This window comes from Taudactylus pleione, unplaced genomic scaffold (genome assembly GCF_031769625.1).
Source record: "Taudactylus pleione unplaced genomic scaffold, aTauple2 ptg000092l, whole genome shotgun sequence".
NCBI lineage: Eukaryota > Metazoa > Chordata > Amphibia > Anura > Myobatrachidae > Taudactylus > Taudactylus pleione.
The window spans coordinates 6,318,296-6,344,719 of NW_028284494.1; the positions used below are offsets into that span (position 1 = coordinate 6,318,296).

The following is a 26,424-nucleotide window of genomic DNA, read 5'->3' on the forward strand; positions in this document are numbered from 1 at the left end:
GTTGACCACTCTCTTCTCATACAAACCATACGATCCCTAGGTCTTCAGGACACAGTCCTATTCTGGTTCTAACCCTACTTGTCTAATCGCTCTTTCACTGTTTGTTCCTCTGAATCCAGCTCCTCTTTGCTACCTCTATCAGTTGGAGTACTGCAAGACTCAGTCTTAAGTCCTCTGCTTTTCTCAATCAAAACCACATTTCTTGTCAAACTCATCAGCTCATTAAGATTTCAGTTTCATCTGTATGTGGATGATACTCAAATCTACCTATCCTCCCGAGATTTGTCACCTTCTCTATTGATCCGCATTACCGAACGTCTTCCTGCCACTTCATCTTGGATGTCATCTCGCCACCTCAAACTTAACACTTCTTAATATTTCTACCAGCCAATAGTAGTTAACGACCTGATATTGCTATTACTGATTACTCAACAATCAAACACATCACAAGCTCGTTGTCTAGGTGTCATTCGTAACTCTGAACTGTCCTTTGTTGCCCACCTTCAAATCTCCAAATCATGTTACACATATCTAAAAAACACATCCAGGATTGCACAAGACACTGCAAAAGAGGACTTAACCAGGTAAGACAAGTTCGTTTCTTCGAACTCCATAGAGGACACAGACTTAGACCATGGGTATACGGTGAGCAGGAAGAGTCCGGGCAACAAATCTTTAAACTGCTCCCAAAAGCCCCGGCATCTCCCCCCCTAAACCCCGCCCCAGGCAGGCCAGTTAAGTTAGCAAGCCCAAGGCAGGAGCGAGGAAAGGAGAAGGAAGATCGAACTATACATAGGGCCGTAATCAATTAGAAGCGAAAAGCCGTTTACAGCTAAACTTCGCCGGTGATGTCATTTTCGCCAATTTCATATATCGCAGTATTCAATTTCAGCGTCTTTTCGCCGGCGCTATAACGCAATGTAATAGGCAAAAAAGTTTTGCCTATGTACTCCTGGTGGAAATATTTACAGAATTGGGGTTTTGGGGTGCAATGTTGCGAGAACCACCCTGCACCGTTTGTAAGAATCCCTTCGCTAAAAGCCGCGACTAGAAAAGTGGCAAATTAACAGGAATAAAGTATGGGAGTACCACAGGGCATCTCTCATACAAAGCTGCTCAGCAGAGGCAACGCTGGAGAGCCACCAAGGGAGCACAATCGGGTGAAAAAATCTGACCATAAAGACAGAGGACCGCCATCGCAAAAGCACAACGGAACATCAAACGAAGCCAACTGGCTAAGTCCAGCGTGGAATCCGGCCAGCCCCATTTACGAAATTCGTATAGGACTAAAGTGCTGCCCTCCAACGTAGAACTCGAGTTCGAACGCCAAAGATCCGGAGTGCCAGCACAATCCAAAGAGGCCTCCTTCATAGAAAAATATAGCACAGGAACCAAACAGTCCTGGTGAAACCCGAGGGACCACCGAAAGAACGTAGCCTAAGCAAATTCAAATGACAGCCTGGTCCCAGTGAAACAACACCATGGTGAGGGACAGAACAACGCACCCGAGAGAAACACTAGCCGGGAGCAGGAAAGCGGTCATCCATGTAAGCCAACAAATGTCAGCAGAGCCCAAGTGCTCTCCAAGGAGCTGAGGAACAACTCCATCCGAGAAGGAAATATAAGTCAGGTATCCAAGCAAAGAGCTTCTGAAGAGGACAGAAAGTGTAGGAACCTGCAACTTCCAAGAAGAGAGGTAGAGGGACACATCCAGCCCCACCAGCTAAAGGGAGAGGACCCAAGAGAGGGAAACCCGCTGGGCATAAAATTCCACACCGAACCCCAAGCAAAGTAAAGCCGCCGAAGCAGCGTCAAGGCTTGCAGAGGGCAACGTACGGGCATACAGCATAGTACGAATGACCAACCTGGAGAACCTGGAAGTGCTCAAGACTGAGTCAAGAGCAACGAGATGGGCTAGATTCAGACAGAAGCACGGGCCCTGAGACAGAAGCTCCCGCCATAAGGAAGATGCAGCAGAGCGTGGTTAGAAGATCTGCGTATGAGGCTTAACAAGGCCCATTGTAGGCAAACAGGATTGCCTCTCTGCAACTTGCGGAGAACCCGCGGGTCCACGAAATTGGAGGGTGGGCATAGGAGAGAAGGAACACCTGGCGTACTGGCAAGACATCCACCTGAAAAGCTCCCAGAACCCAGGTATGGGTAAGGTAAAATCATCTCAACCCGGATTCGAACCCAGGTACCTTTGCTGTGACTTAGCCCTTTGAGCCACAGCAGCTTCATAACAGTGCCTCAATAGTTGTTCGTGCCGAGATGCCATTAAGACTGCGTCTGGCCACCCCCAGCGAAGAACTGATACGAACGGCGTGTGGACAAAGCCCCCATTCGCCTGGGTAGGTGCCCAGGTGACAGAGGAAGTTCTCTTCCACAACCAAGACTCTAGGGAGGAAGACTACAGACAGAGCCAGAAGCCGACACTATCCAGGTGAGAACTCTACTCACCTTCAATGCGCCGTGACTGCGAGCGCCACTGGTTTACATAGACAATGGCAGTCACTTAATCAGATTGAACCTGGATCGGACCAGGTTGTAGAAGCAGTCAAGCCAGGCAGAGGGTTCTGAAGATTGTTTGGAAGTCTACAAAGTTGATGGGCACCCGAAGGCTGTTCACTGACTTGTAAGGTTGTTGACGACGGTGGTGAGGAGGACCTTGTGTGGAATCTCAAAGGGGGCAGACCCAGTGTAAGTGGGGACACCTGGACCACCAGAAGAGCCTAACCTCCCAGGAAGGTGTGAGTTGGTGGGAACTGTTCCACTGGGACCATCTTTCATCCAAAGAGGCAGAAAGAAACTGGGCATATTCCGCAATGATGAATGTGGTGACAAACAACCCCAGGATTTGATTGAAAGAGTAATGACACTCAGCAATGACTAAAAACTTTGTGAATACTTCACATGGTACATCTCAGGTGATGGAGTCCAGGTGGAATACATCCCAGTGATTACTTATACGTAGGACTGGAGAGAACAAAGAGGCTGATGTGTTCCTTGAGAACATCCGGTGACCGGCAAGGATGAGTCTGTGGGCTCTGGAAAGACCAAATGGAAATGTCTGAAAATGCTCCCTTCTCAGACCGCCAGCCAGAGAAAAAACTCTGGTGACTGGGCCATATAGGAACCATGAAATATGCCTCCTGGAAAACCAAGGAGGCCCAGATTCCCACAGAGCCGGAATGGAGAGAGACTCCCTGGTTCACCAAAAAGCCTGTTGAAAGCAGGTAAACGAAGAGATTAGCCAAAAATTCCCACTCAGGAGGCCAGCAGGGCGTTATCAGTAGGAAGAAATAGGATCTAAGGCCGTTCCAGAAAGGCTACGGCATAGCCCCAAGAGAGAAAAATTCACCCTCAGGCAACCTGTGCGGTCGCCATCCAGGTGATGAAAGCAGCAAAAATAACCCTCCCACGCTGGGAACACCATTAGGTGGAGGTCTGCCTTGTGAAGCGCAAGTTTATCAGTAGGCCTGGAGGTAGGATAACTTGTAGACCAGGCTAACCAGGAGCCCTGAGAAAGGTTGGCCCTTGGACATTCCCTCAGAGGAAAGGAGCAAAAATTATAAGCTCACGATTTAAGTCACAGAAGGGGGGGGGGGGGAGGTTTATCTGGACACCGTCATTGTGGTTACCATCCTGACCAAAACAGGAGCACAGCAAATGACCTGAAAACGGAAGATCTTGTATGGCCTGTCTGAGTCAGCACGCCAGAAATTAAGCCAGAAAGTTCACCTAACCACCACCAAGCATGCAGACACCTGAAGTCAGGACACCAGTAGCTATTGTCGCCTCTTCAATACAAGAGGCCACCCTCTGGCATTCTCACCTGACGCAGCTGAGGCTCTCCTAAAAAGAGCATCCATCCAACCTCCAATGACTTTAGCCACATAAGCAAAAGTCAGGAATGGAAGCGCGATAGCGTCTACAGTATATAAGACTTTTCTGAGGAAATTTCCATTGTCCAGTCTGACAGATCCCAAGGGATGCCATATTTGGACTAGGACAGCATTCTTGACTAGGCGGACCAAGTGAGCATTCCCTGAGGAGGAGGCACAATATGCCCAGTCCGCAGCATGTAGAGAATTGAAGGGAGCAAGGAGCTTAGAAAACCGGAGGTGCCTATTAGGGCGAGCCCTCCACAGAATGTCCACATTCGGCGCAAAAAAACAGGAATGCAGTAACAGTCTACCAAAGCGCTAGCCTTAAGCGTCTGTAGCCTACTGGTAATCCCAGTTGGTCCAAAAACTAACCAGGACCTGTCCCTGTTTAGCTTCTGAGATCAGACGTCATCAGGAGCATTCAGGGTGGTGTGGTCATAGGCCTTGGTAACCTTGTAGCTAATAACAGCTCTTATCCCGTTAAACTGGGCGCTACATTTAGCTACGGTATGGGATAGACAAAAGTCTAAAATATTAGACAGTTTCCCAATGAGCTGAGATCCTTCCAGATACTGGACAAGAACTCAACACTATTGACGCAGCACTACCTAGACTGTCGTGGGAGGGAACCGGAGCACACGGAGGAAACCCACGCAAGGACAGGTAGAATATATTAACTCCACCCAGTTAGGGCCGTAGTGGGAATCAAACATACAACCTCAGTGCTGTGAGGCATGTCAGAAGTGCGGTTCCTGTCCAGCCTCGGCTGGAAAGATACAGGCACCTGCGCTTAAAGCGAGAAGGGCTGCATCCCTGGCTCCTAAGGCAGAATGCTATAAAGGTACCCTGCTAAGCCCCAGTAGGGATACTAGTTGGGGAAGTGAGCCTTGGGGTTGTCAGTCTGTGTGACGGGCAAACTGACACACTGCTGCAAATCTGCGAAACACTAGACACAGCCCATCGTGGTACGGAGCCTGAGAACGTACAGAGGTACAAGTCCTGCAGTTACACAACACTGAAACCACCTTACTCTGGGTGCTTTGCCCTTGGAGAACCTGATAAGCAATCCAGGGCAATTCTCACACACCAGTCAGAAAAACTAGTGTGTGTAATAAAAGGGGGAGTGCAATGAATGTGACCTCACCCCACAATAAAAGACGAGAGATTTACAAAACTGTAAGAAGAAACTGAAAATAAAATGTACTCAACACAATTCTATACACACAAACATTAAATGCTGTATATAGATATACAGGGAGACAGGAGCCCTTTGCTGCTCTCCAGAGACTGACAGAGGCAGGCACTGGGTAAAATGGCCGCTCAGTGTCTTCGTTGGGAGGGAAGAGAGGAGGGAGAATCCCTGTGGCTTGGCTGTCACAGTGAGGAAGCAGGGGAGGGGCTGAATGTGGAGAGCCTACCTCCCTCTTACTGATACTAGTTCCCCCAGGGCAATGGCTGCTTCTAATGAAGAGCCCCATTGCCTGTATGTGCCCTGGTGGTCTAGCATAATACGAGCCTGCATACTCACTTGGTTTGTGTTGTATATTGTGTATTTTTTGTGTGTACGTCATATGATTTGTGATACCCACTTATTTTAAAGTATAAGAATAAAAGTAAAATTTTAATACACTTCAGAATCCTTCACTTTCTGAATAGTGCCCCCAGCAGAGAGTCTTCTTTTTCTTCACCAATGTAGTACCTTTTTCTGACTCTGGGGAGCACCACCAACATATCCAAATGTACACGAATACCCTACGTCAAAACCTGATTAAGTTGGTCCTTGACCATTTTTTCAACCAACTCCATTCTTTAGTCTCTGTTGACAATTCTGAGATGGCACATTTTCTATTTATCCTGTGTGGGACCTTTAAAAACCATATGTTAACCGGTCTAACAGAGGCGCCAGGTGTCCTGGGTGACTGCTGTCAGCACCGCTGGTGGTCTCCCACACCGGTGGTAACAGCCGCTACAGTGCGGTTCCCTGCAAACAGGGAGCCGCATCTTACCTTAGTCCACCGCCCGTGCTCCTTCCACAGCGTCCAGCTGCGGTAGTCAGTGCCGCGGTCACCGGGTGTCGTTGGAGCGACAGTGTGGGCGTCCTATAGGACTCCTAGAGCTGCCTGCTCATAGTAAATTTTAGACTGCAGAGCAGTCTCTACATGTGCCTTACTCCTGCAGGGCACCAAACTAAACTGACCTGGCCTGGGTATAGGGGGGAGGTGCCCTATACCCATGGTCTAAGCCTGTGTCCCCTATGGTTCCTGAAGAAGAAACTTTTATTCATGCAATCATCTCCCGCATTGATTATTGCAATAGTCCAGATGTTCCCAAACTCTGTCTTTAAGACACCCTAATGGTCCAGGTTTTAAGGATAACCATGCTTGGGCACAGATGACGTAATTACTACATCAATTTGATTTAACCATCTGTGCTCAACCATGGCTATCCTTAAAACCTGGACCAAGTTTTGGAATCTCTAATAGTCTCTTCACTGATTTTCCCCAAGACACTTTAAAACTACAATCCATTCTGAATGCAGCTGCGAGGTTAATAGTCTTTGCTAAGTGTTCATCGTCTGCTGCTCTGTCAACCCCTCCACAGGTTATCGTTTTTCTACCGTATTCAATATAAAGTACTTTTACTTACGCAAAAAGGCCATCAACCAAACTACACCAACACATCTCTTCACTTATCTAAAAATATCTCCCAACCCGACCTCTGCGTCACAAACACACACACTACTTCCTTTCATGGTTACAAGACTCTTCGGGCTGCACCCACTCTGTGGAATGCCCTCCAACGCACAATTAGACTCATCTAGTCTTCAAGCGTTCCCTGATAACTCATCTCTTCAGATGAGCTTATCAAATTCCAGAACCACCCACATTACCTTCATAAGTGATCAGACCCAATTAAATCCCCACAACTTTACATACCTTCCCATGTGACTGGGTCATACGGCCCACCAAGAACCTCTGCAATCTGGCGGGACACTTATGCAATAGGTAACACCTATCCTTGTGTAACAAAGCATATTTCCCTATAGATTACATATACGTCGGTTATAACTCAGTTTTATTTATTTTTTTATTACTGTGTTCCCAACTGTAAAGCACAACGGAATATGCTGCACTGTGTAGATATTAATAAAATTAACAGTTTACACATTTTCTTTAAACTGACTTCTCAAGATACATCTGTCTCGTGCACATTCTGATACATGTATGAAGGTGGCTTCAACAATGGCACAAATATGGCTAGGTTGCCCCTATTACATCCACTGCAGGGCCAAGCTCATGACAAAACACTAAACGTCTGGAGGGTAGTGAAGGAACACATGACCCAGACACCACGTAAGCTCAAAGTCGAATGATAAATCAATTTTGTTGTAAGGGAAAAAGTTAGTCTTAACTTTTCTTAATTTAGAAAAGCGACTTATGAACACTGACAGAATGATCATGAACAGAAATCAGAAAGATACTAAACTAGTTAAATTCAGATAAAAATGTACTACTTGTTTATTACCAATTATATAGCACACATTCTGCAGCGCTTTACAGAGAATATTTGGCTATTAACATCAGTCCCTGCCCTAGTGGAGCTTACAATCTAGATTCCCTATCACATGAACACACACATTTGGGGTAATTTTGTTGCGAGAAAATTAACCTACCAGTATATTTTTGGAATGTGGGAGGAATCCGCAGTACCCAGAGGAAAGCTGAGCATTATGAATAATATTGGTGCAGTGAGTTGTAATTTTAGGGAAATTTTTTTTTAAAAATCATCAACTAAAGTACTTACTGTTTTTCCAGATCCAGTTTGGGCACATGCCATTACATCGCGACCAGCAATTATGATAGGAATACTATGTTTTTGAATTGGTGTCAACTTCACGTATCCAGCCTTAAGTACATTTCGGTATAGCATGTCACTCAGATTTGCTTCTTCGAAAGTCTAATGGCAAAATGAAAAGTAGTCAATACTATGAACTATACATTAAATATCAATATATTAAATATTGTGACAGAATTACAATACATTTGAAAATTTTAGAACTTTCGCCATTACTTAACAGGGTGGTATAATCAAAATAAAGCTATAACAATGCTTGTCATGACGTTGACAAAAAATATATAAATATCCAGATATCAAACAGTAATATAGGACCTGGCGCTAGCAGTGGTGTATTGCAAAAAAGTGTCACAATGCTGCACACCTACACAAGAAGCTATGCCAATCTTCTCTCAATCAAAACAGAACAAAGAAATGGTGTGAGGTGGTGCTCATCAGACAAGGCAATAAGGATTAATAACCTATTTTAATCGCAATAAAAATGCAAAATACACATCCTGAAAAAAAAAAAAAAAAAAAAAAAAAAAAAACATTCACATGTACATATTGAATATCCAAAAAGTAAAATGAATCTCAGCAAGGGCCTAAATATATCCTGATTCCAAACGATACTAAACAAATTGGTGCCAGTGTTGTTTCAAATAATTTAAAGTACATATTTATGTAGCCATGATTCTATAAATGTAGCAGACAATGTTGCAGTAAAGTTAATACGTTACTGTATTAAAGTTCTAGTGACACTTCTAAAAGATCTTTTATAGAATGTCCTGAGTGGATTTCATAAACAGGTTGAGTCTCCCATATCCAAATAGTCAGAAATACGGAATATTCCGAAATACGGAATTATTTTAGCATGACAGAGTGAAACCTCTGTTTTTTGATGGATCAATGTGCACAAACTTTGTTTAAAGCAGACAGTTATTAAAACTATTGTAACTGCAGATTGTATGTATAAGGTGTATATAAATCATAAATGCATTTTGTTTATATTTGGGTTCCATTCCCAAGATATTTCATTATGGTATGCAATAACAAGAGATATGGTAAGAACTTACCTTTGTTATCTCTGTCCATAGGGTCCACAGGGTTGACCTTGGGGTATAGCTGGATCTGGATCCACGGGCACCACGCAGTTAAAGCTTTGCTGCTCCCAGGATGCACTTGGGTCCGCCCTCCTCTACACCCCGCCCCCGACCCACAGGCACCTCAGTTGGTAAGCAGCCAAGGCCGGAGGAGGGGACGAAACAGAGAGAAGGAAGACTGGAACACACAAGAAACCATACTCACAGAAATTTGAAGCCAGGTGCGTCAGGGCGGGCGCCCTGTGGACCCTATGGACTTCGTAGAAACAGAGATAACAAAGGTAAGTTCTTACCATATCTCTTGTTTTCTACTTCAGGGTCCATAGGGGGTCCACAGGGTTGACCTTGGGGATGTCCCAAAGCAGTTCAACTAAGGGCGGGGACGCTCCTGTGCTGAAAGGAGTACCCGGTGCCCAAAGGATGCATCCTGAGAGGCGAAGGTGTCAAACGCATAAAACCTCAAAAACGTCTGAATTGAAGACCAAGTAGCCGCGTTACACAGCTGAACAGCGGAGGCGCCACATCTAGCAGCCCAAGAGGGACCCACAGAATGAGTGGAATGAGCCTTAACAGAGGCTGGAACAGGTAAACCCTCCTGTGCATAAGCCTCACAAATAACTGAACGAAGCCAACGGGCTAACGTTTGATTGTTGGCAGGCCAACCCCTCTTGTGAAAACCGAAGAGGACAAACAAAGAATCCGACTTCCTAACCGAAGCAGTCCGGTCCACATAGATTCTAAGTGCCCGGACCACATCCAAGGAAGCCTCACCAGCAGAAAGATCAGGTGACTGAAAAGCTGGCACAACAAGTTCCTGATTAATGTGGAACTTTGAAACCACTTTGGGCAAAAACTCAGGACGCGTGCGGAGCACTGCCCTGTCCTGGTGAAAAATCAGAAAAGGAGGGCGACAGGAAAGCGCCCCCAATTCTGAAACCCTCCTGGCAGAAGCAATTGCCAGGAGAAAAATGGTCTTAAACGTCAGCCACTTGAGCTCCACCGACTCAAGCGGCTCAAAAGGAGGACCCTGCAAGACCCTCAGTACCACCGCCAAGTCCCACGGAGCCACCGGAGGCACGAAGGGAGGTTGGATCCTGAGAACACCTTGGAAAAAGGTGTGAACATCTGGCAGTGTAGCAATCCGTCGCTGAAACCACACGGACAAAGCAGACACATGAACCTTCAGAGAGGCCAGGCGTAAGCCGAGGTCCAAACCCGATTGAAGAAACTCCAAGATTCTGGAAACCCGGAACACCTGCGGATCATAGTTTCTGGATTCACACCACTGAAAATAAGTGCGCCACACCCTGTTGTAAATCCGCGCGGAAGCAGGCTTGCGTGCCCTAAGCATGGTACCAATGAACGAACTGGAGAAACCGCTAGACCTCAAGACGGCTGTCTCAAGAGCCACGCCGTCAAAGACAGCCGACCCAGATCCGGGTAAAGGCAGGGCCCTTGAGACAACAGGTCCCGACGCTGAGGAAGAAGGTACGGAGCGTCGATGGAGAGGCACCTCAGATCGGAGTACCAAGGACGTCTGGGCCACGCCGGAGCCACCAGCACGAGCGTGCCGCCGTCCTGCTTGAATTTCCGCAGAACCCGAGGAAGCCGGGATATCGGAGGAAACAGATACGCCAGGTAAAACGTCCATTTCACCGACAGAGCGTCTACCAGGACAGGCGCCTGCGTCTCTTGTCCTTGACCCGTAAACGGGCAACTTGTGATTGTGACGGGAGGCCATCAGGTCCAGCTCCGGCAGCCCCCACCTGTCCCACGAGTAGCTGAAACACCTCTGGGTGAAGCGACCATTCCCCGGGATGCACGTCGTGACGGCTGAGGAAGTCCGCCTCCCAATTGAGGACTCCGGGAATGAAGACTGCCGAGATCGCTGGAACGTGACACTCCGCCCAAGCAAGAATGCGAGACACCTCCGACATTGCTGCCCGACTGAGTTCCCCCTTGGTGGTTGATGTACGCCACCGTGGTGGAGTTGTCGGACTGCACCTGAACCGCCCTTCCGTGAAGAGCGGGGCCGGACGACTGCAGGGCCCTGTACACAGCCCGCAGTTCCAGAATGTTGATGGGGAGAAGTGCTTCTTCCGCGGACCAACGACCCTGAAGCGATAATGAGCCGGTCACTGCCCCCCAACCCCGGAGACTGGCATCCGTCGTGAGCAGGACCCAGTCCGGGATCCAAAAGGGGCGCCCCTCGACCAGATGCGCTGTTTGAAGCCACCAAGCCAAAGACTGCCGAACCTCCGGGGACAACACCAGCATCTGAGAGCGGTTCAGGTGAGGTAACCCGTTCCATTCCGATAGAATCAGCCCCTGCAGGGGCCGGGAATGGAACTGGGCAAATTCCACCATGTCGACACCATGGACCCCAGAACTCTCATAGCTGAATGGACCGACAGGCGGCAACTGCTCAGGCAACTGTGTATCCGCAGCTGCAGGGAGGAGACCTTCTCCGGAGTCAGGAAAATCCGTTGCTGACGAGAATCCAGCAGGGCTCCCAAATGAACCATCCGCTGTGATGGAATCAGGGAGGACTTCTTCCAATTTATCAACCACCCGTGTGCTTGAAGACAAGCAATGGTCAGGTGGAGATGTCGAAGAAGCACCTCCGGGGAGCTCGCCAGCAGCAGAAGATCGTCCAGGAACGGCAACAGACGTAGACCCTGACCCCGAAGGTGGGCAGCCATAACTGCCATCACCTTGGTGAACACCCTCGGAGCCGTGGAAAGACCGAAAGGCAATGCCCGAAACTGGTAGTGATGGTTCAGGATAGCGAACCTCAGATACCGCTGATGTGCCGATGCTATGGGCACATGGAGATAGGCGTCCTGGATATCGAGGGAGACCATATAATCCCCGGGATCCATCGCCAGAATGATGGACCGTAACGTTTCCATCCTGAACCTGGGAACTCTGAGGTATCTGTTCAGAGACTTCAAATTCAGGATAAGGCGATGAGAACCATTGTGTTTCTGTACCAGAAGCAGAGTAGAATAGTATCCCGTCCCGTGCTGAGACTGCGGAACGGGAACAATGACCCCTGCTTGTAGCAAGGATTCTATAGCTACCTGAATCTGACCAGCTTTGGTCTTGTCCAGAGAAGGACTCGTACAGAAAAACTGGTGGGGCGGCCTGAACTGAAAAGAAAGGGCGTACCCCTGAGAGACTACTTCTCGAACCCAGGCATCCGTGGTGGTATTGTGCCAACACTGGGCGAATTGGAGAAGTCGGCCTCCCACTCCTCTGGGGTCCCCCAGAGAGAGGCCCGTCCCATCAGGCAGCAGGCTTATGTTCCTGCTTGGAAGAAGGGCGCCGAGCACTCCATCCATGCTTGCTTCTTGGGCTTGGGTGCGGCCTTGGTCGCCGAATGTCTCGGGAAGGACTGGCCCTTGGCCTTACCCTGAACCCGAAAGGACCGAAAGACAGAGCTCCTCACTTTAGCCGGCGCAGAGGCCGAAGGGAGGAAAGCCGACTTGGACTTAGCCAAAGTATCCACTATTTTGTCCAAATCCGGACCAAATAGTAAATCACCATTAAAAGGCAAGGCCTCCAGACCCTTTTTTGAATCTGCATCAGCCCTCCAGGACCTCAGCCACAGGGAGCGTCGAGCAGACACCGCTGCAGCCGACACCCTAGAAGTGAGCAGGCTGGCATCCAAAGACGCTTCCCCAATATAGGAAGCTGCATCCCGCATCTGTCCCACTAACGCTCTCTGGCTATCCGGAGCCTCATCAGGAAAGGTATCCTCCAAGGCATTGGCCCATGCCTCAATGGCTTTAGCCACCCAGGAGATAGCCATGGACGGGCGAGCCACCGCCCCGGAAAGAGAATAAATGGACTTTAAACAAGTCTCCATCTTCCTGTCCGTGGGATCCTTCAAAGAGGAGATAGACGGCAATGGCAGCGTCGCGCTTTTGATCAAGCGGCTAACGTGGGAATCCACCGCCGGCGGAGTCTCCCATTTCCTGCAATAAGCTTCAGGAAAAGGATAGTTCGCCGCCAACCTCTTCTGTGGATGGAACCTCTTACTGGGTAACTGCCAGGCCGCCGCCATATGATCCGATAATTGATCAGACAGGGGGAACACAGTTGAAGTCACCTAGGCCTTTTTAAAATTAGGTAACTTCGACCTAGGAGCCGGCGCATCATCCTCAACATGTAGGATAGCCCGCACCGCCATAACTAAGGCTGGAACATTAATAGAGGACTTAGCTTCCACCTCCTGCCCCATGGCATCAGAGTCAGAGTCCTCATGGATTTCTCCATCATCTGAGGACACTTCCGATTCCGACAACTGCGCAGCTAGTGAACTCACAACCGGACGTTTAGACGCCCTTGGTGGCACATCACTTTGCAACATGGACTGAAACGCCGAGGATGAAGCAGCCAGACTCTGTACGGAGCTGGAGAGAACATCCGCCCAAGGCGGAGGAGCCGTCGGAGCAAAACTCTGCAAAGGCGCTACAGACTGACGCGTCACTGGGGAAGACTGCACATACACAGGCAGTCCCGAGTAAGGACCCACAGTCTGGGCCCCAGGGGGGAGACCGCAACACTTGTGGAACACCCGGGGAAAGGGGGATGGTGGGCTGCGGCAACGCCCTAGAAGGGACCGCTGATGGGATCGATAACCGGTCCGCAATAGACGCCAGCACCTGTGAAAACATCGCCCAAGGAGGGTCCTGTGATACAGGGGGGTTGGAGGGGCCCGGTACCAGCTGGCACCGCCCGCACAGACCATCCTGATATAAGTCCTCCCCATCAACTCCAGCAGCACAGCGTCCGCAGGAAAATAGCACAGGAGCCACAGAGCGCTCAGTCTCCTCATCAGACATGATACCGTAAATCACAAGAAATACGTATCACCAGAGGAATTACGGTTTTAACACCCGCGCACTCACCAGTATGCAACACAACAGCCCAGATATGGTACTGTGTAGCACACAACAGTATGTGACTGACCCCACAAATACGTGATTTATATAAGTGAGGGTCTCAGAAAAACGCCCTTCCCCCACACACCTGCCGGACCGTAGGAGAAGGAAAGGGATAGTTATAAGCTGACAGCAAGGAGAATAAGTCACAGACAGGCAGCACTAGCAATAGTCACATACAATGCAGAAAAGTTAGTACTCACTGCACCTTCCGCTACAATCAACCGCCCAGATTCAGTGTCTGGGAGGGCTATAGCGCTGTGTACACTGTCCTTTAGCAGGGGAGAGGTACACAGGGGGACCGGTCCTCTTGATACCGCCTGGGAGTCTGCGATGCCTGCCAGTAAAGATGGCCGCCGGAGACCTCAGAGGAGGAGTGGCCGTAAGATAAGAGCAGCTCAGCGACGCCAGACTGCTTGTTGAAAGGCGCGCTGAGCTGGGGGGAGGAGCCGCTAGACAGGGAAGGCTGCCTCCCCTGGCTAGCAATTAACCCCCGGGTTGCCTGTCCCGCTACCAGCCTGTTACCCTGGTGGTCTAGCGGACACGCGGGGTATTCCTTAATAGAGGGGGAGCCCGCCGCCGCTAGCGCCTCCGGTCTGTCCCCAGAGACCGGAGGCTTCTGACTGCATAAAAAGTATCCGCGGGCCACCGCACGCGGCGACCCGCGGCTTACCTGATCCACGTCGCGTCCGGCAGCAGTCAAGGGAGACCCCAGAGCCCGGCTAGTACAGGCTCTGGGGTCCCGCAGCGATCCCCAGAGCTGTACTGGCGTCGCGGCGCCAGCGGGGGGAAGGAGCGGCAGCGTGGATGTCCTAAAGGACAGACTGATGCTGCCGCTCTAAAAGTGTAAAAAAAGGAGAAAAAAATAAAAAATTTATCTTTTAAAATAAAGCTTAGGGGCTGCTCCTGCAGCCCCACTGCGACAGGGTGACTCCGGCCGGGCACCAACTAAAACTGAGGTGCCTGTGGTCGGGGGCGGGGTATAGAGGAGGACGGACCCAAGTGCATCCTGGGAGCAGCAAAGCTTTAACTGCGTGGTGCCCGTGGATCCAGATCCAGCTATACCCCAAGGTCAACCCTGTGGACCCCCTATGGACCCTGAAGTTGAAATTACAAAATATGGAATATTCCGATATCCAAAATACCCCTGGTCCCAAGCATTTTGGATATGGGAGACTCAACCTGTACTCACAATCCTGGATTAGTATAATGTAGGAAATGATCTAGCTCCTCACTAATTAGGCTGTATGTGTGAGTGAGCTGAATTGTCCAGATCATCCGTATGCACCAAACTGTGCGGCTCTCTGTCAGGAGACCCAGCGTATTCCAGCAGTTGCCCAGCATCTCCAACAAAGTAATGAGAGCAGGGTCTGCATTCACAATAAATTGCAGTGGAACAGTGTTCTTAATACAGAGACTAGGTATTCACTCTCAGTTAAAGCAGCATGCACCCTCAAATAACGGCTTCCATAATAATTGTAATCAGGTAAGGGGCAAACAGAGCAGCAGTCCCAAAGTCTAGCACTTGTATTCTCACCCTCAAATGGAATGTCCGTACTTTGTGGTTTAAATCCAAGGTGCAATAAGAAATAGGTTGATTTTCAGGTCCAGTGAGAGCATCTTAGACAAACTCCTTCTGTATCCTTAACATGTTTGTCCTCACATGGAGGCTTTCTCAAAAAGGCAGCCAGAATTGAATGATTTTGGCATGTGAACAAACCTTAAGTAAAAAAGGGACTCATTTATACAGCTTAAAGGTGTGTTTGTAGTCAGAGAGATTGAATGTCTCCACCACAGTTCTAATTATATTCACAGCCAGTTCAATAACCATTTAGAACCAAATGCTTACAGTTCTATTTTAAGATCTCTGCAAAAATCATAAAAAGGGTATTTCTGTTTTTACCTGGTAAGATCCATGTAGGGCACAGCGACTACGCTGGGGTATAGGCTGTGCAGAAGGACTGGGCACCAAAGAATTAACATCTGACATCACGTCAGCCCAGCCTCATTCTCCCCTATACCTCACCCCCATCCAGGCCAGTTAAATTAGCAAGCCCAAGGCAGAAGCGAGAAAGGAAAAGGAAGACTGGCACAAACACAGATCCAAAAACACTGAAGAGCTGGACAGAGGAACCAGAACAAGCCTCCGCTAGCCTGATTCGTGAGGGTGGGCGCCCTGTGTCCCATATGGATTTCCAAGACAAGTATTTAACCAGGTAAGAACATAAATGTCCTTTTGACAGTACAGCTGTCCTACATGACACTCCAGATCACTTTATTAAAACATGGTCCCCATGGACCGCGCATTTTTCAGCTGAACCACCCCTGACAACGATTTAGTTTTGTCTTATTTGGACATAATTTGTCTCAGCGATTTTGCTCTCTAATTGATTGGTACACCCCCCTCCCTCTTCCCTTCTCTTCTCTTTTTCCCACTTCTTACTATTCTGTATAACCTATTCTTTTGCATTTTTGTATTCAATTTTTACATATATGTTTCTGTATCTATATACAATATATTCCTTTTTTGTGATATATCTTGTGATATATGTTTATTAATTCTAATGTTATTGTAGTTCACAGAGTTTTTTCTGTGATAATGTTATTTTATTTTCTGTGTCAATTATGGTAATGTTACTATTTTAAATGGAATATGAAAAATGATTCAATAAAAATATTTCTCAAAAAAAATAAAATGTCCTTTTGACAGAAGACTACGCAAGCGGCACTGCAAGCTGCTCCAGACCGGCGAGCTGCTCAAGTAGTACCTACCAACCTGGTGGAATAAGCAGTTAACACAACGGGCGCAGGGATATCTGCCGCCGCATACATGTTGCGGATGGTCAAACTCATCGGGCCAAGGTCTGCTTTTAAACCAGCCAGCCCCATTTGCGAAAGCCATAAAGCTCAAAAAGATAATCGGACTTCCAAATATCCCTAGTGCGGTCTACACAGATCCAGAGGGCACTCACCACATCCAAAGAGGCATCATCCGGAGAAGAACAAGATGACTAAAAAGCCGGAACCACAATCTCCTGGTTGATGTGGAATAAACTGCCTTCGGGAGATAGGCTAAACGTGTCCGAAGTACAGGCCAGACTGAGTGACAGACCAGAATAGGAGATGGACATGACAGCACACCCAAGTCAGACACTCGCGAACTGACACGATGGCCAGAAGGAATAATTTTTCACGTAAGCCAGGGAAGGTCCAGACTCTAAAGGCTCGAAGGGAGAAGGCTGGAGAGGCCTAAAGCACTAAAGACAAGTACCATAGAGCCACCAGCGGAACAAATGGGGCAGCATTTGGCGAACTCCCTGAAAGAAAGTTCTGACATCAGGCCACAATACAATCAGTCTCTGAAAGAGTACAAAGAGGGCTGAAACCTGAACCTTCAGGGACAAAAGGCGTAGACCCAAATCCAGACCTGCTTACAGGAAGGAGAGAACTTGGTAAGAACAAAACTACCTGGGTTAAGGCCCCTGGCAGAACATTAAGAGAAGTCTTTCATACCTGGTGATAACTCTTAGCTAAGGCGGGTTTGCAAGCATTTAGCACGGTACGAATTACCGGCCGCAGCAGAAGACGCAATGGAAAGTCGATGGAGGCCTTGAAGATTCGCGTACCAAGTTCGCCACGACCAATCGGGAGCCAATAGGATCACAGTGCTGCCTTCGACTTTCAATTTGCAGAGAACCCGCGGCAAAAGCAAAATAAGAGGGCATAGGTACTTGACACATTAGACCCACCGAACCACTCCTGTATCCCTGGTGCGAGAAAAGTACTTCGGCAGCTTGTGGTTTTCTCCAGACGCTATCAAGTTGATGTCTGGAAGCTGAAAGATGTCCGGATAACGAGCCCACTCACGTACGTTAACATTCTGTCGGCTTAGGAAGTCCCCGTTCCAATTCTAGACACCTGGAATGAAGACCGCCAACAGAGCTGGTAGAAGACGCTCTGCCCAGCTGAGAATGACTCATCTCCATTGCGCCGCAACTGCCTCCTTGATGGTTGATTTAGGAGACACTAGACACGTTGTCAGACTGAAACTGGACCAGACTATGCTGAAGGAGCAGTTGCACGAGGCAAAGAACCCGAAGAAAACTCTGAGCTCTATGATGTTTTTTGTAACTCGGCTCTCCTGAACCATAAGACCCTGAAAGGATTGCTGGCAAGTTACTGTCCCCACCCGCGCAGTCTGGCGTTGATGGTGAACAAAACCCAATTCTGAATCCAAAAGGGATGGCCCTTGTCCAAGCGGAGCCACCACAAGAGGGAGAGCCGGACCTACAGAGTGGGGATGATGGTCTGCATCCTGATCTGGAGATGGGAACTGTTACATCAGTTCAATAAGAAAAGAATCAGCAGAGACGGCCTTAAAACTTAAAAAGTCATCCCCTATATTCTTAATAAAGATAAATCAGTATCTCATTAAGGGGAGGTGCACCCGGGTATAAATTAAATGTAGAAAGAAAAATTACTCCCATAACGGGGCACTCACAGATCACATATATTATTTATTGTAATATCTCAATAGTATTCCTAATATAGTAATGACATCCTATTGAAAAAATTTTTAAATATAACTTTTTTTTAATTCACCAGGTGGAGGTATGTCTGGCAGCTCAAGGTTGTTTCTCCAAGGGCTCCAAGCCCCAAAGCAAAGAACCCCGAAACCTGGAGAAAGACTGGCCCTTGACCTTTCCTTGAAGACATGGAACGAAAATTAGAGGCTTGTGACCTAAGGGTCACCACAGAAGGTAGAAACGCCATAATGGAATGCCACCTTAGGGTCTGGTCGTAAGCCGCGATGGTGATCACCATCGCGACCATCAACCTGGTCGGTCGTTGAGCTGTGGGTGATAACCCACAGCTTAACGATCGACAAGGAGGCAGCCGTTCAGGATGCAAGCGGCCGCCCTGATTCAGAGCGACCGCTTGCAACTAACTACCGCCTCTGAATGAGGTCCAATAACTGGTTCCTAGGAGTACCAGAGGAGAGGTCCTCTTCCAGAGTGTCTGCCCAATTGCGGTTGGCCTTAGCCAACCCAGCGGAAGCCATAGCCAGACGTGCGATGGAATAAATAGCTTTAATAAAGATTTCCAATTTTCTATCCGTCGGATCCTTAAGGGAAACCATATTAGGGATAGGTAGAATTCTTAACTAGGTGGGCAAAAATGCGTGTCAACCGGGGGAGGAGACTCACATTTGTGATGCTGCACAGCAGGGAGAGGATAAAAGGCTACAATGCTTTTGGAAACCTCAAAGAGAATTAGGAATGGTTCAAGCCTCCACTAATACCCCTTTCACACTGAAAATGAAAATCCCAGGTAATTCATTTTTACCCGGTAATTTGTAAAACTACCTGGGATTGTGTGAAAGGGTCATCCCGGGACTAAATTAAATTCCCGGGTCTCCGACCCTGGTTTTTTGCAAGGTCATAGACCCGGAAATTAAGTCCCAAGTTGACCCTTTCACACAGGGAAAAATCCCGGGTTGTTTGGCAAATTACCGGGTAAAAGTGAGTTACCTGGGATAGGATGCTCAGTGCTGCTCACTCAAAAAAAAGGAAGAAGAAAATAAAGACTAAGGCTCCATATGCAGCCCCTATAATAAGAGCCCCCGACTCCTGCCGGCACCAAATGAAAACTGGCTGCCTGGGGCATGGTATAGGGCTGAAGGAAACTGGGCTGTCTGGGAAATAAAATACTTTAAAATGTTTGGTGCTCAGTCCTTTTGCACAGCCTATACCCCCAGCGTAGTCCCTGTGTCCCCTAGGGAGTGTAGAAGAAAAGGAGAGTTATGGTAAAACTTGCCCTTATTAACTGTCTTTCTTCGAGTCCACAGAGAGACAATGAGGTGTAGGTGGTACTCGGAAACCAACAGCAAAGCTTTTTTTTCTATCCCAGATAGCTCCGGTCCTTCCCCCTAAACCACGCCCACATCCTTAAGGCAAACAAGTTTTGTTAACAAGCCCAAGGCAGAAGCAGGATAGGAGAGAAGGAAGACTGATGCACTGAAAAATCACACTCACACAGAGAAGGAAACAAGTGACCAAGACAAGAAACCCATAGAAGCCAGGTGCATCAGGGCGGGTGCCCTGTTGACCCTATGGACTTCGAAGAAAGAGTCAAGATGGGTAAGTTTTACCATAACGCTCCTTTGCTTCTTCAGGGTCCATAGGACTCCACAGGGGAGACCCCGAGTTCTTCCAGGGCGGGGACTCTCTTGAGCTGAGAGGAGAACATGGCACCAGAAGGAAGCATCCTGAGAGGCAAAAGAATCAAAGGCATAAAACCTATGAAAGGCGTGGGCAGAAGACCACGTAGTCGCCTTGCATAACTGTTCAGCAGAGGCACAACGCTAGGCTGCCAACGAGGGACTCACAGAGAGTAGAATGAGCAGATACTGTAGCCGGCACAGGAAGGCCTGTGAGATAGTCATGCGAATCCATCTGGCCAGAGCCGGTTAGCTGGCCATCCCTTCTTATGGAATCCATCTAAAATGAACAGGGAATCAGATTTCCTGATTGACTAGTACGGTCCACGTAGAGCTTCAGACCACAGACCACATCCAAAGATGCATCACCTGCCGAGAGGTCTGGTGATAGAAATGACGGAACCACAATTTTCTCATTAAAGTGGAAACGAGAAACCACCTTGGAAAGGAAGCCTCAGCACATTCTAAGACTAAACCTGTCCTGATGAAATTATTAAATAGGGGGAGAGACATGAAAGCGCCCCTAAAGCCGATACCATATGGGCAGATGCTATAGCCAGAAGAAACAGACGTCTTCGCAGTGAGTCACTTGACAAACTAATTCCAGGGGTATGAATGGAGGTTCCTCAAGTGCGTGAAGAACCAGTGACAATTCCCACAGAGCCACAGGAGGGACAAAGGGAGGTTGTACTCGTAGAACACCATGTAGGAAGGTGTGAACCTCCGGTAGAAGGAGCAATCCTGGAACCAGATGGACAGAGCAGAGACGTGCACTTTCAGAGATACTAGGCGGAGTTCAAGATCCAGTCCAGCCTGAAGAAAGGCAAGTATTCTAGATACCTTAAAAACTTGAGGGTCAGTTTCTAGGAGCACACCACTGGAAATATGTATGCCATACCCGGTGATATATTCTGGACGAGGCCGGTTTAGGTGTTCTGAGCATGGTCTGGACCACAGAGCTAAAAAATCCCTTAGACCCTAGGAGGGATGTCTCAAGAGCAAAGCAGTTAAAGACAGGCGGGCCAGGTCCGGATATAGACAAGGACACAGACAACAGGTCTGGTCGTAGAGGAAGTTGAAGAGTAACGTCTATGGAGAGAGTTTAAAGGCTCGAGTACCAATAGCACCTGGGTTCCTGTTTGAACTTCCCAAGAAAGTAGTGAGATTGGAGGGAAGAGGTACGCCACATAGAATGTCCACCTCACAAACAATGCATCCACGAAGGACACGTTGGGGTCCCTTGTCCAGGCTCCATACACTTTATGTTTGCAGTTGTGTCAAGAGGCCAGTAGACCCTATTTGTCCACCAGGAGACTAAAAGACTTCTGGATGTAAAGACCACTATCTTGCATGCATGTCGTGACGGCTGAAGAAATCTGCTTCACAAATGAGAATTCCTAAGATGAACACTGCCGAGATGGCTGGGATATGGCGTTCGGGCCATGTGAGAATACGGGGCACTTCTGCCATTGCGGTCAGACTGAGTGCCTCCTTGGTGTTTGAGGTAGGCCACTGCCGTGGCGTTGTAGGACTGTACTTGTACTGGCCTGCCATGGAGAATATTCTGAGCCAAAGAAAGCTCTGTAGATGGCTCCAGGACGTTGATTGGTAAAACCGACTCGGCTGGAGTCCAGTGTCTTTAGAAGGAGAGCTGCCAGTCACTGCAGCCCACCCGCGGAGGCTCGCGTCCGTGGTGAGAAGTGCTCAGTCCGGGAACCAACAGGGGAGCCCCTTCTTTAAGTGGGACGGCTGTAGCCACTAGGCTAGGGACAGGCGAACCTCCGGGGAGAGGCCCATCACCTGCGATCTGAGCAGATGGGGCAGCCCGCTTCACTTGGAGATTAGGTGTTGTAGGGGCCTGAAGTAAAACTGAGCAAACTCCACCATGTTGAAAGTGTACACCATGGATCCCAGGGTCTGCATTGCAGAGTGAATTGACACTTGATGACTGCTTAGTAGTCTGCCACACCTGGTGCTGTAATATCAAGATTTTGTCCGCTGTTAGGAAGATTCTCTAAACCTGAGAGCCCAGAAGGGCTCACAGATGTACCATTCTTTGAGTTATTGAGGAAGACTATTTCCAGTTGATCAGTCAACCGTGGATTTGTAGAAAGGCAACGGTTACCTGTAGATGGCGGTGAAGAATTTCTGGGGAGCTGGCCAACAGCAAGAGGTCTTCTATGTATGGGAGCAGTCTGATCCCTTGACGACGAAGACAGGCCGCCATAACTCCCATGATCTTGGTAAAGACCCGAGGAGCCGTTGAAAGGCCAAAAGGCAGAGCTTCAAATTGGTAATGTTGCTGTAGTATAGCAAACCGGAGATATTGTTAATGAGAAGGCGCTATAGGTACATGTAGGTAAGCGTCCTAAATGTCCAGAGACACTATAAAAGTCCCCAGGCTCCATAGCCAAGACAATAAAGCAGAGGGTTTCCACACGAAACTTGGGTACCCTGATAAACTTGTTCTGAGACTTGAGATTGAGGATGGGCCGATTAGACCTGTTGGGCTTCTGAACTAAGAAAAGGTTAGAATAATATCCCTTCCCTTGCTGTAAGGAGGGGACTGGAATTATTACTCCAGAGAGCAGTAAGGACTCAATGGCCTTTTTGGAGCAGCAGAACCTTGCTTGGGACTGAAGGAGGTCCTGTGTGAAAAAAACTGCCGCAAGGGGGGGGTGTTGCCTCAGGAAGGAGAGGACATATCCATGGGAGACCACTTTTCTTACCTAGGCATCTGATTTGGTCTGACACCAGAAATGGGCGAATTGAAGAAATCGCATGTCCTCAGGTTTGGTAGGTGGACGTCTAGTAGCCCAGGTCTATTTGGTCCTAGGCTTGGAGGCCTTAGTTGATGCCATGGAAAGGACTGACCTTTAGCTTTTTCTTGAGGTCGAAAGGAGGACATCCGTGGCTTCACATTATATGCAGAGGGCAAGAATGCTGTCTTGGAAGCTGGCAAGGCAGTCACGATATTGTCCAATTCTGGGCCAAACAGGATATCCCCAGAATAAGGCAGAGACTCTGAATCCGGACCTGCCTTCCATGAGCCGAGCGTAACAATACGGCAGGCTACTACGGAAGTGGCAGATGCCTTGGAAGCTAGGAGAGCAGTATCCAGAGCTGCTTCACCTAAATAGGAGGCTGCATCTCTAATGTGAGATATGTAGGACAACTGTTCCCGAGAAGCATCGGAGGTATATGTATCTTCTAGCTCTCAATGGCTTTTGCCACCCAGGCCGTAGCCCTAGCAGGACGAGTAATAGCTCCTGTAAGAGTACATAGGTTTTAGACAAGTTTCCATCTTTTTATCTGTAGTCTCCTTCAAGAAGAAGTATGGATAGGTAAGGTAGCATTCTTAACCAGATGTGTCACGTGGGAATCCACTGCTGGGGGGACTTCCCATTTAGTGCAATAGGCAGCTGGAAGAGAGTAAAAGGAACTTAAACATTTAGGCAGCTGAAATCTTTTACTGGGCATATTCCATGCCTCACTGATATGATCAGATAGCTGATCAGAGTGAGGAAACCATGGTAAAACTACCTTTTGTCGCTAAAAAGAGGCTCTTTTGCCTAAAGAGTGGGTTTTGGCTCTTTTCACAGCTCTCGTAAGTGCAGGTATATATTCAACTTGGGGGGGGGGGGGGGGGGTTACTCCTCTCCCGATGGGGAGTCGGAGTGAGATTTGTCTCTTCGGCCTCCTGAGACAATAATTCAGAATGAGATAACTGGGTGGACTGGGAAGATAACAGCACGCTTAGTAGGTTTACTAGGTAAGGATCTCTCCTTCTGCAGTATTTGTTGAAAAGCTGTAGAGGTATTAACCAAACTCTGCACTGAGGTAATAAACACGTCTACCCATGGGGTGGGAAAAGGATTTGCAGGGAGTGCCTGCTGTGGCCAACCCATAGGGTGAGCTACCACAGTGACCGCTAGGTGGACCGCAATTTTTCCCAGCACCTGTGAAAAAGTAGCCCAAGGTGGGGCATGAGGAGCGGATGGGCCCGGGGCAGTATAACAAGATGCACAAAGACCATCCTGAATGAGGTCCTCTGAAGCGAAGCCTGCTGAGCAGTACTTACAAGGCACCAGAGTGGGAGCAGAAGGCTGCTTGTTATTCTTGCCTCTGCGAGACATAGCGACAGTGCAGTAGGCAACCCAGATGTGTAATATGGTACAGTGCAGTGCACAACAGCGATATATAGTATGTGATAGCCCTCACAAATATAGGGAGATGTGAGGTACAATGAACCCCCTATACCTTAGTATGCCAGAGTGATAGAAGAATAAATTGAAAGGTATAAGCTGACAGTAAAAGGAAAAAAGAAAACAAACAGCAGCGCTAGCACAAGTCACTTACAATGCAGAATATGCAACATAACTGCGGTGGGCACTAAAATCAACTACACAAACTGCAGTGGATGGTAGGATATAGCGCTGTATAAATCTGGCCCTTGGGAGAGGTATACAAGGAGACTGAAACCAGCCTTCCCGCAAACCTGAATGCAGAAAATGGCCGCCTGAGTCTCAGAGGGGGCAGAGGGTGAGGGAGGAGCAGCTCAGGCAGCAGCAAGACTGCAGTGGAATGGCGCCCTGAGCTGGGGGAGGGGCCGCAGGGAAAGTGCCTTCTCCCCTATGCTGACTTTAACCACCGGTTCCCTGGATTTAATTGTGCCCTGCGCCAGTGCTTGTAATGCCCTGGTGGTCTAGTGGAGTCCCAGGCGAACCGGTGTCCACATCAGCGCCTCCAGTGTATCTCCTGAGACCAGACACAAGACTGCACATAGACGCTTAGATCCGCCCTACCAGTCCCCTTGAGTCCCGGCTACACTCTGGGGAGCCCTGATAGCTAGTCTGTGCCCCCTTGGAGCTCCACCAGGAGTACCTAGCCGAGGGCTGGTGTCACTGCGCCACGGAGGCGTGATGGAGCAGCAGTGCAGACGTAAAAAGGACTGTCTCGCGCTGCTGCTCAGTAGTAAAATAAATGAAAATAAAGGTAAATCATAAAAATAAGTTAAAATGGTGATCCAGACACCAACGAAACTGAGTTGCCCTCAGGCGGGCATATAGGGGAAGGGCAAAAGCATCCTGGAATTGATAAGCTTTGCTGTTGGTGTCCGGTCCTCCAAGTCCCACCTACTCCCACCCCATTGTCTCCACTGTGGAGCCCTATGGACCCTGAAGAAGAAATATGTACAGTCAGGTCCATAAATATTGGGACATTGACAGAATTTTCATATTTTGGCCTCTACTCACCACCACAATGGCTTTGAAATGAAACAAACAAGATGTGATTTAACTGCAGACTTTCAGATTTAATTTGAGTGTAATTACATCCAAATCAGTTGAACGGTGTAGGAATTACAACGGTTTCTATATGGGCCTCCCACTTTTTAAGGGGCCAAAAGCAATGGGACAAACTAAACAATCCTAAATCTAAACTTTCACTTTTTAATACTTTGTTGCAAATCCTTTGCAGGCAATTTCAGCCCGAAGTCTGGAACACATAGACATCACCAGACGCTGGGTTTCATCCCTGGTGATGCTCTGCCAGGCCTCTACTGCAAAGGTCTTCAGTTCCTGCTTGTTCTTGGGGCATTTTCCCTTCAGTTTTGTCTTCATCAAGTGAAATGCATGCTCAATCGGATTCAGGTCAGGGGATTGACTTGGCCATTGCATAACATTCCACTTTTTAGCCTTAAAAAAACTCTTTGGTTGCTTTTGCAGTATGCTTCGGGTCATTGTCCATCTGCACTGTGAAGCGCCGTCCAATGAGTTCTGAAGCATTTGACTGAATATGAGCATATAATATTGCCCGAAACACTTCAGAATTCATTCTGCTGCTTTTGTCAGCAGTCACATCATCAATAAATACAAGGGAACCAGTTCCATTGGCAGCCATACATGCCCACGCCATGACACTACCACTACCATGCTTCAATGATGAGGTGGTATGTTTTGGATCATGAGCAGTTCCTTTCCTTCTCCATACTCTTCTCTTCCCATCACTCTGGTACAAGTTGATCTTTGGTTCATCTGTCCATAGGATGTTGTTCCAGAACTGTAATGGCTTTTTTTGATGTTGTTTGGCAAACTCTAATCTGGTCTTCCTGTTTTTGTGGCTCACCAATGGTCTGCATCTTGTGGTGAACCCTCTATACTCACTCTTGTGAAGTCTTCTCTTGATTGTTGACTTTGACACATACATCTACCTCCTGGAGAGTGTTCTTGATTTGGCCAACTGTTGTGAAGGGGTTTTTCTTCACCAGGGAAATAATTCTTTTGTCATCCACCACAGTTGTCTTCCGAATCTTTTGGTGTTGCTGAGCTCTGCGATGCGTTCTTTCTTTTTAAGAATGTTCCAAACAGTTGATTTGGCCACACCTAATGTTTTTGCTATCTCTCTGATGGGTTTGTTTTGATTTTTCAGCC

At 48.2% G+C, this 26,424-nt stretch overlaps 1 protein-coding gene across 5 annotated transcripts in view; it reads right to left on the reverse strand.

Annotated features, from left to right (window-relative positions):
- The window catches only part of DDX4 (DEAD-box helicase 4), a 366,926-nt gene that overhangs the window by 108,197 nt on the left and 232,305 nt on the right, over window positions 1-26,424 (reverse strand). For all 5 annotated transcript variants that reach the window (XM_088469409.1, XM_088469406.1, XM_088469405.1 and 2 more), the window contains one exon: window positions 7,692-7,844. In XM_088469409.1, coding sequence (XP_088325535.1) covers window positions 7,692-7,844 — 153 coding nt within the window. The remainder of the gene's footprint in view (window positions 1-7,691; window positions 7,845-26,424) is intronic.